The sequence below is a fragment of the Atractosteus spatula genome, chromosome 4, assembly GCF_055471065.1.
Source record: "Atractosteus spatula isolate fAtrSpa1 chromosome 4, fAtrSpa1.hap1, whole genome shotgun sequence".
NCBI lineage: Eukaryota > Metazoa > Chordata > Actinopteri > Semionotiformes > Lepisosteidae > Atractosteus > Atractosteus spatula.
Genome location: NC_142709.1, coordinates 59,953,327 through 59,968,316, shown reverse-complemented (window position 1 = coordinate 59,968,316; position 14,990 = coordinate 59,953,327). Strand labels below are relative to the sequence as shown.

Below are 14,990 nucleotides of genomic sequence, written 5' to 3'. Positions count from 1 at the left end.
GGGAGGGGAGCCTGACTTGAGGAAAAATAACACACTTTGCACCTTCAGTATAAGGTGACCATCCCAGGAATTCTTTTTAAAAAATTAACACAACACCCTCACAAATCATCAAGTATATTCTTTTGTTAGATTAAAAGCAGGTTCTTTCCTACAGTTGGACGACACCAATCTGATCACAATAACCTGGGTGTCAGCAGCACATGCCTGAATTCTGCCCATCTAGGTGGAGTGTACACCATGCACAGTACTGTAATCCCACATAAGACAAAAATACGGTACGCATAAATGCATCTGGAAATACTGTGAAAAATAAACACTCCAAACACTAACCACAGTTGTAAGGGAACTTTGCTCTCCTATGCCAGCAGGAATTTTTTAGATCAGATTTAGTTTTTTTAGAGCAAAGGCAGTAGTGACCAGTGACAGCACACATTTGCACTCATTCACACTACACTTTTGAGGTAGGATTGAAGGGACAGACAATCCCCGCCTGTACTTTTGAAGGAAGATGATCACTCCAATTACATATAAACCAGAAAATTCAAAGAGACTGTTTTGTGAGGGTGTAGCCTCTAATACAGGTTAAGTTTCAAAGAGAGAAGAAAAATGGCAAGGCATCTCAAGCAGTGACAGCAGGAAGTAGATGGAAAATAATGCAAACGAGCTGTGAAGTTATTGCCCAAAAATTCCCTGCTATCTACATCCAAATAATGAAGATTACAAGTGTCATTTCTTGGAGGTGAACTCATCCATTCATGAAGCAGACACTGCGTTTTGCGGAACAGTTTAAACTGAATGAAAAGCTAGCAACGTTTTTTTAAAGAAAATTCAATAAGGCCCTACAACAAAATGAAATGTCTCCTGCACCCCCGTAATTTTGGAGATGAGTAACAGAGCCCGAGCTATTATTGTTCTGTGCCAGAGATCCTGGGTGTCTAATCTACAAGCCATCATGGTGCCATCATAAATGCAAGGCTGAACACAGGGGTTTGGAGAAAAACCACAAAAATGACTCTGGATTCCTCTGCCTGCAGTTGCTAAGCTATTTGAATAATAGTTGGCATTCAAGTAACACACATACAACCTTTTCACTCAATGTTTGCCTATTTTCAAAATCAACATCTATAATCACTACAAATCACAAAGAAGTCTGCATATCTCACTAAAAAACAGAACATCAGGTGAGCAATCTGCATGGTTCATTATAGATATCACGTATTATGTAAGTTTTGTGGATTTACTTTAAAAATCACTTTAAATTAGCCCTTCAACTTAGAAAATGTGATTTTCATGCTTTTATAGCAATGGTTTTTATTCCATTTTTGAGTCAAAAGTGTATTTTTCTGTCTCAAAATAAGAAGACCAACATTAGAGTAGGTGTATAAAATGAAAATAAGAATATATGAATAATGGCCCGTGACAGAAACAAAATTATACAAAAAACAACAACCTAGCTCATCGTTTTACATGCTTTTACAACTTTTACTGCTTAAAAAGCACCAGGGAACATAAAAAGTGCAGCCACTGAGATTTCAGCACCATGTTGCAAAGTGCTTTTAAGTTTCCATCAGAAACCATACTGAAGCATTTCTAGAAGGAGCAGTGTACTGCACCTCTCCGCTCAATAGATTTTATAAAATTACATTTTATATCATCGCTCACTGAACAGGGCTGTATATTAAATTACAAGATCATGTTCTGAATTGCCTTTCAAAGTCCAAATCAAAATCCAGACAGACCAGTTTGCATTACTACTCTCAAAATGTCATATTATGCTTGTGAATCTTTGACCCCTGACATTTCAAATGAGCAAGGAGATTTTCCAGCATGAATTCCACAAAAACCACTAGCGAGAAGCAGGTAAATCTTTCAGAAACAGTTTGTTGACGTACTCTGAAAACTCACTCTATAGAACACAATCATTTTAATTGAAAGACTTGAGAAAAACCCTACCAATACAGATATTCGGTATGTAAATAGGCTTGGGTGTCATTTTGTCCAATAGGTCAGTTGCTACATGATTATGAATCTCTGTCATGGTTGATTTACATAGGAACTTCAGTTGTTGTGGGGAAAAATCCCATTTATTGGCATCATTCCTCCTTCCTACATTGTACAAATTAATTGGTGGAGAATCCCAATCTCTCTCTCTCTCTCTCTCTCTCTCTCTCTCTCTCTCTCTCTCTCTCTCTCTCTCTCTCTCTCTCTCATCCTGTGGATGGCTCAGCATTAAGCAAGATGTTAATTTGTTTCATTGTTAGAGAGTGATGTATGTCTGCAAACAGTTCCCTTTGTAGGTGGTCTGCAACAGCTGTCACTGAATAGGACAAGAGGAATCCACAAACTTTGGAAAAAGGGGATCCTGAAGGGTGTGAAAGGCTGATGTAACATTTTGGATGACTTAAAGCACTTCTGGAGTCAATGACATCCCATCTGATGTGTCATGTCTGTGTCATATCTGTGAAACAGCTTAGTGCTCAATACCTTCATTACTACTTAAATCTTTGTTTGACTGACTTAAGCTGGCATCTGAAACACGTTTTTTTGGATAGAATGGAATACCACTGAACACCAACACACAGAGACCGATTTAGTGAAATTTGAATCTATTCAAATAGATGAGCATATCTCAGAACTATACGACTTCACTAAATAGGCATAAAAAAAACTGAGACCCACGTTAAAATCAGAGCAGATTTCATCCAATACAAAATGGTTAAATTACAAACCAAAGGAGGCCACATGCCTTCAGTTTACTCACAAATACAACCAACACAGTTTGCAAAAGTTATAAGTGAATACCAATATACCAACAGCAGATATTTCCCACTACTTTCTGTTAAGGGACCACACCAATATCATTCACAAAAGTGTCCAGTAGTGACAGAATATAAGATAAAAAAATTAATAAACTGACATTTTTTAAACAAAAGAGCTACACATCTTGTCCTCAATCATCATGTTCTTAGTCAGGCTTTCAATTAGAACAATGTGTACCAATAAATAATTTGAAAAGTATAAATACTTTATCATCCAGTTCCTGGTAGCTTTAAGAATGTATCCAAGATGGTAAAACGTTGTTCTGGACACAAAAAATGAAACGGTGATTTCTGTAAGGGAGGTTGGCAGTTGGACAATACATCATGTTTCCCCATAGCATAATGTAAATGCTCCTCACAAATATCCTTCTATTTAGGAACAAGTAGTAGGTTTATTCCATGCTGAAAAGCGAAGAAAGAAAACACAACGTTTCGGCTGTGGTGTCACACCCAAAGAAGGCTCTACAGCCGAAACGTTGCGTTTTCTTTCTTCTCTTTTCAGCATGGAATAAACCTATTACTTGTTCATTTGCAGCCTACACATGCTGACGCAGCTACCCACGTGACCTACAGTACTTCATCCTTCTATTTCTACCTATTCATGGTTTGTTGTAACATGCATATCAATATACTGTATCTGAGGTGACACAGGGAACAGAATGTTTCGGTTTCACCTGAGGCTGTTCTATTTCATAGCCACAATAGCTTGCATTTACTAAAGCCTACATGTCTACAACAGGATATCTACTGTAAGGCTGCCACGTACTGTAGTGCTTGAAATACAGTGAGGCCAAAACATGTTCTCTGCCACACTGAAAAATCATAAATGTTACAGATTAGAAGACAGACTTAATTTTTTAAAAATTTTTGGGAAATTAGAATTCTTCTCAATCCTCCCGAATTAAGTGCATCTTTAGGGATTCACCTAACAGACTTGGACGAAACTTACATTTATTCTCTGTCCTGCTGATGATTGCCAGCAACCTTGACGGTCTTTGGAAGCTCTGTACGACCATTCACTAATAGAGACCACTAATACTTTTCACATTAACAGGCTCCTCTCCTCCTTTCAAAAATGTGAAGAACACTTCACTAACCAGACGAATATACTGTATAGAGCAATAGAGTAAGTAATACACTTTTGTATCATTTTTTCCAATCAAATGTGCCTCATTTCCCATGACAGGATTTAGCAACTTTAAAACCACAAATATTTGTCCCACTATGGTAAAATTATGATTGATCTCTCATTTGTCTCAATTTATCTTTTTTATCCAACAAGTTCAGAAACCGATGCCGAGGAAAGTGTCAGTTTCAGGAGATCAATATTTTATTATCCTCAAAGCTGAAAACCCCATGGGGTGGTCCTTAGAATGTATCGATGCTGACTGCCAAATCATCTTTGCATTGGCCATTTTCAAAACAACAGAAAGGAAAATGTCTAGAGAGAATAAAGGGTGTAATTTCAAATTTCAATTTCTCTTTATGCCTTGACATAAAGAGACTGAAAATATTATATTTAGTTTTAAAAACAAACGACCAGTGAAAAAAATTGCTAAAAAGGGAAACTTCCAATTAAGACAAAAAAACTGGAGCTCTAAAAACTCACAACCTCTTCATTAAAAAAACTCCTACTATTCTTTAGTTGATCAAGGCTAGAAAAAAAAATAAAGACATGCACAGAAAATTTGTTGCATCACTAGAGAAGAAATGATGTCCCTGCTAATTGAATTCATTACCTTTTTCAGTCTTCATGAGAATCATTTATACTGTATCACACAGCCAAATTCCAGTTGGACAAAAAGAAAATAAAAAGGTCCACAGAGAGCATCAGATCAAACAGAAGACTAGACAGAGAGTAAGAGTTTAGATTATAAAGCACAGCCTTAGGGTTGAAGACGATATGAAATTTATACTGCATTGCCTTGAGGGCTGTGCCTGGTCAGTCATACCTACTGCATTTCTCTCACTTCCATGCCAGAATAAAAAAAGTCGCAGATGCACTTTCTGCAAAAGACAGGCCTTGCTTGTGGACTTTTTTTAAATAACTCTTTCGCCAATATACCAATGCCATAAATAAAAGAAAAGATTAAGGTGGAGCAATTCATGGACAGAAATTGGGGTGTGAAAACTGGGCTTGCTATCAGAGCTTTAGAAATTGGCCTAGAAAGTCTAAGTTGGAGCACTGGATGTACAGGAGGCCTTTTCCTCCTGGTGAGGAGGTGGCCCAGTGGCCTGGTTCAGAGACAGGATTTAACAACAACACTTATTTCGCCTCCCATAATGCACTGCCCCAGACAGTACCCCAGCAGATGCTGCTGTGCTGACAGACTATATGAAATGCCATTTCTCACAGGTCTCGTTAAAGTTTTTAAGAAATTAATATTTATAAATGATGACTCCTCCCTCCCAGGTAATCCAGTTTCTGCAGCTTTCCAAACACATGCTGGCTATGTTGACAGGCGTCTCCGAAGCATTCCTGCATGTGTGTGCTCTACAATAGACTGTCACATTGTCCAGGATATAGCCCTGAAGTGTGCCCTAGGTTTCTGGGATAGGCTCCAGGTGTCTGTAGCCCTTTTCCAGGATTAAGCTTTCTGATAATGGATATATGGATTTTCCATACAGATTATTAAAGTACACTATACACATATCATGAGTCCTAATATTTTTGGACCTAAAATTATGACAAAGATTGCTTGGATCTGAATTCAAGTGCTAAATCCTTTTTTCAATACAAATCAGTCAATGAAAGACATGCCAGGATTTACTTCCACACAATGTTGTCGCATTGTCGCATAATTATATTATAATACTTAAGCATAAATCAGTGCAAACACCTGTCCAGGCCCCAGTTCTGAAAGGGGCTGACAGAATTAGTAAAGAACACTCTTAATATCTACAGGGATTTCTGTCTGCATGGCCTGCTCTTTCCAGCTGGAATTAATCCTCTCTCCCTTGCCTCTAATTGCCTGACAGCTAACGTCATCCAGGAATACACATACACAGACGCAGAATGTATAACTTCAGCCACTCAACACAGCTTGGTTCCCTATTAGTGCACTATGTTGTCCATATATCTTGTGAAAAATAACCCAAAATGACAGTATTTCAACTGTCATTCGTCTTTTTCCCTGTCTGGCAGTTAATGTCAACTTTGCTCATTACAAGTCACCAAACACCATTGCAAAGCATGGAAAAGACAGCATGGAATCATTTCTCAATGGAAACATATACCATACCATCTTCCTATGCAATAAACAGCCAAATACATGTTAAGACATGTTAAAGTCACCTTCCTCAGATTTTCAAGTATGTTCTGTGTCTCTCTTTTTAAGATTAGCAATCATACCTCTGTCTTAAATTGCAATGCATCTAGAAACAATTCTAACCTTGTTCAAAAAATTAAAGCATCATACATTAAATAAGGCTAAATTCCATCCTAGGCCACCATTCTGAAATCAATCACTTTACAAAACCCAAATGACAGCATAGCCTTTTGTGACTGTTAGCTACTATAGGTCTCCTTACATCAATGCACAGTATTATTTATCTCAGTTTGATGAGGAGTCTGACTGCAAACAGACCTATGAAAAATCAATCCTTTTGTAACACTGGCCTACATAGGGAAGAACCATTAAAGATTGTATTCCTATGAAATAAGAGGAGATGGATCTCTCACCATAGTAAAATAACTGCATGAATATATAGTTGTATTTTAAAATGTCAAAAACACAGTTTTGACAGTCACGTGGCTCAGAGATTTTCTAAAACTGACTGGCCTTTTCATTCTAGGTCACACAAAAAAATAATAATCCTTCAGCGGTAAAGTCCCAGTGAAAATATCACCATCCAACAAATTGCAGATTAGAACTATACACAGTGTTTGGCACAGTTCTCCACAGTACAGACAGAAAGATTAAAACTAAAAAGTGAGAGATGTATTGCAGGTACACATTTTGTATGTAATCCTTCCTACTCAAACAAAGACTATACCTAAGTGTTTTTGATTTAATGTAAACTAGTTTGATTTAATGTAAACTAAACTAAAAAATACACAATTTAAATAAACTCTTCCATTTACATGCAGAAAATGGGCCAATTAAAACCTGCTTCAGGCTAGAACAAGCAGGATTCAAGCTATGCAAATTGAACGGGGAAGATGGGCAAAGAATCTGCTTGTCTCTACCACAGCTCAACCAACCGCTTCCTCCCGAAAAGTCTTGAATGGCTAATGAACGTTATTGTGTATAAACTCCATTCAGTCTTCAGCGATAGCTCTCAGATTCTCTCTCTTCACAACAAAGGGCTCCAAGACAAGCTGGGCACACAGACTCTTATATAGTGGCTCGCCATTTCTCCCACCTATTCTCTCAACGGCAGTAAAAAAAAACATGCAGCCTAACAAGCCTAGCTAGTTGCTAAACCACAGTTCACAAACCTCTGAAGAGACAAATACTGCAAAAACCGAGCTGGAGCTGAACTATAAAGGACTGCCATCAAGGAAGTTCATGAAGTTTACATGAGACCACGAACAGCCAGAATATTCATATTATAGCAACGGTTCCTCATGTGACAATGTGATTCCTGGATTTTATTTAAGTTACATAGCTAAAGACATTAAGTACCAATGAATGTAACAAGCTATAGAGTATTGTCAGTATTGGTGTAAAGATAATAATGAATGGATGTGCATCTGCAGGGTCTTCAGTGCTGCTGTATAACCTCTCTGGCTCATTTTTCAGTTCCCTCATGAAGCAATGTAGATTACCTGCCTTGTCATGCACTGTACTGTATACAATCTCATTCCAAATCCCCATCATCTTTAGTAATGAAAGTGCCAATTTATTTCAAAGGGGAATAAAAGCCCCTGTTCAGCTTATTAACATCAGTTGTTCTGTGGCAGTCTCTCTTCCTGTTTTGCATGAACCCATGCCTACATATTTTGACCTTTTCCACCACTTAGTATGTAACAGCAGTATCGGAGAGGCCTGGCTGACTTCTTGTCATCTTACCTAAAGAAAAAGAAACCAGAAAGGAAGATTTTTTTGTCCAAGAAGTAAACAGGTCACCACTCACACTACTGTCCATCCTCCCTCTCTTCCACAGTGCCACAGCGAATGCTTAATTCAAATCTCTCAGGGTAGTTTACATAAGCAAGAAAATAGTTTACAAAAACCATTCATGAATATCTGAGAGGAGCCATGTGATTGATTGTTGTGTTATTACTGTTATTTATCATTATAGTTTGTATTGTCTTGAGCTGGCCGAACACTAGAGATGACATGTAAAGTTCATCTAGGCTTGTCATTTGTAATCTAGATGCCTATTTTGAAGCCAATATTTGAATTACAGGCAGTGGTAATCTATGGTCAAATACTAAAGTGTTAGAACCTCTATATATTAAAGCAAAGGTTTATTACTTCAGATTTCCTAAAAGTCCAAACATTTTAATGTGGCCAAAATATCACCCTGGAATTAAACAGTCCCAAAAAAACACCCAGTGAACAATTACACAACTATATACAATACACATAGCATTCAAAAACTTAAAACACTTAATTCCCTCCTGAACGCAACATTTATTATTAAATTGAACACATTCAGAGGCAACAGCATGGAGTAGTGGCTAGAGTTTACTTGTAACTGGAAAGCTGTGGGTCCAAACCCTGGACAGTGTTACTGTACCACTGAGAAAGGTAATTCACTGTATTTCCTCCAGCAAAATGCCCTTATGCATAAATGGGCACCCTCCAGGTCATTACTGTTGGAGCTCTAAGGCAGAATAGAATGATTGTCTCTTTTCCCAGATCCCACTGGGTTAAACAAATTTGATCTCTTCGTGATCTGGCTCATCCTTCACAAGGAATGGCACAACCATCAGAATGGCACATGTACTGCTCATGGTAAATGTGGGATGCTCAGGCAGCTCATCATCTGAGCATGTGCAAGCGTTCAGCTTCTGGGTGACCTATTTTCAGAGACTGGCTGGACTGAGGTTTCTGGGAGCAGAGTTCTCTAGTCACCTAGTTAAACACAGAAAGAATGCAAAATATACCAACTCAAAATTAATGAGAAACAACCACAAATAAAAGGCGACTGCTTTTCTTCATTAATCTCCGTGTGAACAAAAGATATTGCTAGCCACTGTCTTCCCACAAAGTCCTTCCAACAACTCAGAACTCAGCAAGTAACTGGAGAAAATCGATTAACTCATTTCTAATATTTGAGCAGATAGCACTAGTAATCGGCCTTCTCTTTTGGAAGTAAGGGAGGACAATGGCAAAAACATTTTATAAAACTAAGCAATTTAAGGATCAGCTGTACTATGTAAAACCTGTCTGGAAACCTATACAGAATGAAGCCTTGGCTCAAATCAAATGTTGTGACTTAAGTACATTTTATAGACTCATTGCAAAATAAAGGTTTTATGAGACTACAGTATTAAATGAAGGTGGAAACTCTGTTCACACGCACTGAACAAAGTGAACTACCATAAAGCCACTAATCTGGCCCAAAACAAGGGGCGATAATTTACTTTTCAGGATTCCTGAAAGGCTCGGTCTTGTGTTAAGGACTATTACAACAGACTCCACATTTCTGTGGTGTAGTAAGGCTACTCTGTGTTTTTCCCAACATTTGTACAGTAAACAGTTTAAGTAAACAAAGATAAAAAGTAAAACAGCTAAACTGTTTGGTTCATTAGTTACCAAGATTGATAAATGGAAGCTGGTTAAATTCAGACAAAAAACACAACCCACACATTTACAAAATAACCTACAGTACATACAATTCAACGTATGATACACCATTACACATTGCAGAGACAATTTGTTTTTTTCCCCCATCAGGATGCCTTATGGGCACTTGAGGCTAAAACAGAACCCATGGAAAAAATGGCAGCAAAACAACCAAACACCAAGAGATCATGAAATGCGAATGCTTGGAAATTGTGGTCAACCGTTCCAGATAAATGTCCAAAACACCTGACCTGTTTAACAAAACTTGCACTTGTTTTAATGGTGCTTTTATAATATTCAACAAATAAACTCTTCATATATAAACTATTCAAAAACACAGCCAAACACAACTTGGAAATTGTTTCTGCCCCTCAAATAAGACACCAGTAATTTTAATTTGTTCTCACAAAGAATTTTCAGGTGCAGAGCAGAGTCAGCAGCATGATTAAGGAGGTGGAAGGGGAGAATGACTGGCCTTCAGTAGAAATAACACTGTAGAAGAGGCACTTGATGAGACAAAATGTCCAGAATAATTGAAATCTCCAGAATAATGGCAACCCCTACTTTAGCCAGTGCATTCTGTTAACTCTTTCTTCCACAATCCAGCTTTCTCAGTTGTTTTAGATTTGTGGATATCTAGCAAGAAAAGGTTAGACCTGTGTCCTACACATAATAGGAACAGTGGCGTCTAGCACTCCATCCTCAAAGCCTCATCTATCAGTCCAGTTTATGTGCAGTATTATGATATTGGGGCATATTTACACGGATAAACAAATAAATGGAACCACAACAATAGGAACAAGAAATGAATGACTTTTACTTTGTCAAACTTTCCCTCCTTGAAGCATTTTTTACTGTTTAATTTGGCAAATACTCTATAAATCAGCTAAAAAAGCATGAAATCCATACCACAGTGTTTAAGTACAAGAAAATCATCTTACACCCTTAATAGGCTTGGGTATGAAATCTCATGGGAGAGACATATGAACAGCTAGCCATCTGTATAATTCAAAGACAGTTTTTCATATCACAGCTAATTGGCTAATTACAACTCTTAATAGCGTGCTTCATTTTCCATAAAAGGCAAGACTTGTATTTCCAATGATATATTATTTGGATTGTGTTTCTGAAAAGGCCTCCAAGTATCAGAGTAAAGTCATTAATGGTTATCAGTGTTATCTGTTTTTACAATGTATCCCTGGTCTATTTTGCAGTCGAGCAAAGTTTTATTGAGCCCTACCAGTTACACCTCCCTATTGCTGTGGGAATATAAAACATATACTGTACATGGTTTAGGTGCAGTGCCAATAGACAATAACTGAGTGCCATTTGCAGTGAAGCTATAACAGATAAGAAGCAAAAAAAAACTACAACATTTGTACAAGTGCACGCAGGCAACTATTGCATCCAGCCATTATCTCCTGTACAGCATCTTAATCCCCTAAACAACTCAACACACATCACTGGTCCTGTTTTTTTTTTAATTTAAAAAAGGTTTCCTACATTTCCCATACCAAAGTGAGTTCAGACCTGTAGCACTATTACAAATGAATACTTTGTGAAACAAATATTCTCCAGCAATCAAAAGTGAATTTTTTGCTTGTGCAGAGGTACAGTATCACATATGTAGCTCACATGGTGTAGAAATACATTGTTACATACTGCACACAGGAGAACTGCCTTCTTGAATAACAGAAAACACACTTATGCAAGTTACAGTCAATTACCTCTCCATTCGTGTATATGTAGGACACGTGATTGCTAAATGATTTGCCTATTATAAATAACCATTCTGTTGCCTGGATTTTAGGCTGTATGGTTCAAGTACAACTCAAAATTCAAAATGTAGTCCATCTCTGCAAAGCTGCTAATAGACATTCCAATACTAAAATACATAACATTGTTGAAACTCTACATTCCGGGTAATTTTAAATATATGTATTTGATTATGAACCATGAAATCAAGGGAAACGTCTAAATCATAAAAGGGAAAATATATTTTTCAGTGAGTAAGCATTGTAGGCAATACGGATGAATCGATCAGCATTTTACAGAGAATTAAAAAACTCGTGAAAATTAAAATGGCAGGCAATATCCCACAATATGTTATATATCCCAAATATATGTCCCATGTCTTTATGTGCCCTTAAATGAAATTACAAAAATGCTGCAGGATTAACATTGGTAAGATGATCTGTTTTAGCACTGTTTATAATGATGATATTATGCACAGATAAATTTAAGGCACTAACGAATCAAAATCACATTAAAGCAGGTAAGGTTACATCGCATAATAACTCATTTTGAAAATGAGCACTCCACAGGATTTAGTTGGACACGTTCAACTTGACACAAATGGTAACAATAAGGTAACAAATACACCTCGCGATAGGCAAAAACAGAAGCTAGCAGCAAAGCCCACAGCGTTACCATACAGTATATTAATAGAAAAATTGAGAGACAAAAGAATCGTGACCAAACATCTAGAATTGTGCACAAACCGAGCCATATTCAGTTATCATTTTCGCTCTAATGTTGGCAGCATGAAGCTGGGTATTAAACTGAAAAACACTCCATACCGTGAAATGCTAAAAACATCGTACAGTACATGAAGATATACTGTATATGTTTGTTTGGCAAACAAATATGGAATATTAGGTGATCCGCTGTAAAACTGAGAGGCTCTAAACTAAATCTCATGCCGCTATTATTGGATGGTAAACATTTTATATTTCCCCTTCGTAAAGACATTATAATTTTACATCACCACAAATCACATTTGTGACATTGTAAGAAAATGTTGGATTTTCTTGTCTTTTATTAGCCGTGGTTTTCTATCAAATGTTCTGCAGTGTTACAGCAAATAAAAACCCCGGATTACATAAGAATTCTGGATTTTTATTTTATGTCCACTCTGACTAGAATTCAGAAAATTGTTTTTAAAAGGGATTTTCACAACTCTCCGTGATCCGCTTGAATGTACTGCACTTGACTGGTTTTTTTTGTAATGTCTGTCAAATAGGACTATATAGGGAGAAAACACAAGCACAGTATTTCTGGGGTGTGTGTTTCTTTATGTGGACGAGTACAATCCAGCAGCCTGAAAACCCTATTGTATAAAAGGTACTCAGCAGCATTTAAATATTAATTCAGCGAGAAATGTGTTTCATTTTACTCTAAGCTCGTACTACATAAAAAGCAAAGGTGCAATTGTGATAAAATTGTGAGGACATCGTCGCCCGTTACATCAGTTTAAGTTGGTGTCATCTCTGGCTGTGCGTATTATTCACAAGAGCTTGATCAGGTGCAACGCGTTCTCATCAACCCCATTTTCTTCGCCGTCTCGATAGCAAAAAATTCACTGACAATTAACATCCAATACTTGTACAAACTTACCCTCAAAGCTGAAAGGTCTATTTCATCCAAGCTTCTGGCTGGAGAATCGCTCGCCATGTTTATTTCACTAATGAAATTAAACAAGAAAGATAAATGAAAGGAGACAAAATCCTTTCTGTGCGGTGTCCTGCTAAGTTTGTGGCAAACGCAAGGTCCCGACCGTTTTCCTTAAAAAAATAAAAAATGTAAAATAAAAATCCCTGCTGATATCAGGAAATACGGATAATATGTACAAGCAGCACAGTGCTAGAGGTGATACCTTGATGTATGTAATGAGGACATGCTTAGCACCGTATACACGGCGTCCACACGAACCGTAAGCTACAACAAAACAGAGCGAACGCACAGATAGCAGATCTGCAAAATACTGTCAATCAGAGGCTTCCCGGGAGTGGTCAGAGAGAAGGGGCGGTCGGATTGTTTCCAGCCGCCCATTCTTTCCTTCTGTGCGAGTATTTTCAAAGCAGGGCACTGTTTTAACAAGCAAGATTTTCTGATAACAGGTTAACTGCAGAGCTGCAAGCATACAATAACGAAACAGTCCGGGATGCTGTTAAATATTATTAACTGATCCGTCAGGGTCTAACTCCTTTATATATGCCGCTGATGTGCTAACTAAAAGACTGAATTGAGCGCTAAAATATTTCAGTTGGACTGTAAACCGCACCGCCATAATGAAACGGTTCTTGCATTCAAACATAGTCTTAAATTGAAAGCAAAGAAAAAAACTCCACTTACCTTACCTGTCTTATTTAATTAAGTATCAACTGTGCCATTCATTTCCAATCCTAATATAATAAATTGTATATGGCCAATAAAGTGATCTTACGACCTGACGCATATACTTTTCACCACGAGCTCATTGGAGCCACATTTAAAGCACTTTTCATTGAAACATTGAGCACATAGGCTTGTTGATTGTTTGAGAAATGTTGCTCCTTGGCATAAGAAAATACTGACCACAAGTCATTTGATTTAATTAAAACACTGGATGCTCAGTGGTTCGTGTGACCTTACTATGCATCTGTATAATTAGGCATTCAAAAAAGCAATAGTTTATGCAGTGATCATAACCCTCTTGGAAGTTATGAAGTTGTCCTGGTTGCTACAGTATGTACATGATTGAAAGCCACCAATCTGTGAGAGACTGGAGAATGAGATATATCAGCATATTAGTCCAGACAAATCAGGAAACTGGCTGTGTGAGGGACAGACCACATCATGGAAAGCAGAGGGTGATTGCTCTGTGCAATACTTTTCAGACTGCACTGAATACACTTTTAGAAATTATAGGAATACATAACCCGAGCATCAGCAGCATGACTCTAATTGACTGTCTTACAGTAGCATGTTAATGGTAATAGCCAAGTCTTGTGGTTCTTAAAACATCTGGGGTGGTAGAGATGGAGTGCTGGAATGTTTTATTAACTAAGGAAAGCCATTTTCATATCCTTGACAGACCTGATGGAAGGACTTGAGAATTACACAGACTGTTGGTCTTTTCAATACTTATAATATTGACTAATTCTTAACCTTTATATAGTACATTTCTGGATACTCCACTCAAAGAGCTTTACAGGTAATCCCTTCCACTACAATGTGTAGCACACACCTTGATAATGCAATGTGTGCAGTGTGCCAGTACACTCGCCACACATCAGTGGGGTGGAGAAGTTTAAGCCAACTGCGACCAATCAACCTTTACCAAATGACTACAGGCTCACAGCAGTCTGTCCAGAGGCTGATCAGGTCTGCATGTCAACAGATTGTGTCAAAATGCAAACCCAATACTCACTTCATAATTTAATTTTCACGTTGATGGGGTTTTGTGTTACATGTCGAACACAAATCATGATTCTTTTATAGTATTTTTGTTCATATTCTATTATTTTAGAATTGAATATGAATATAGTTGAATAGAGTTGAGATTCATGTTTAAAATATCGAATTACTGTACATCCTTTAGACCTGAGTGTAGTGTTTCTTTTACGTGTCGGTATATGATCATTATTGTGCTTAGTTAGCTATAAAGAGA

At 37.5% G+C, this 14,990-nt stretch overlaps 1 protein-coding gene across 5 annotated transcripts in view; it reads right to left on the bottom strand.

Moving 5' to 3' along the window:
• Window positions 1–13,324, bottom strand: part of LOC148836717 (traf2 and NCK-interacting protein kinase-like) — a 119,296-nt gene extending 105,972 nt beyond the window's left edge. For all 5 annotated transcript variants that reach the window (XM_088912972.1, XM_088912973.1, XM_088912975.1 and 2 more), the window contains exon 1: window positions 12,956–13,324. In XM_088912972.1, coding sequence (XP_088769098.1) covers window positions 12,956–13,012 — 57 coding nt within the window. In that variant the 5' untranslated portion in view covers window positions 13,013–13,324. The remainder of the gene's footprint in view (window positions 1–12,955) is intronic.
• Window positions 13,325–14,990: the final 1,666 nt, after the last annotated feature.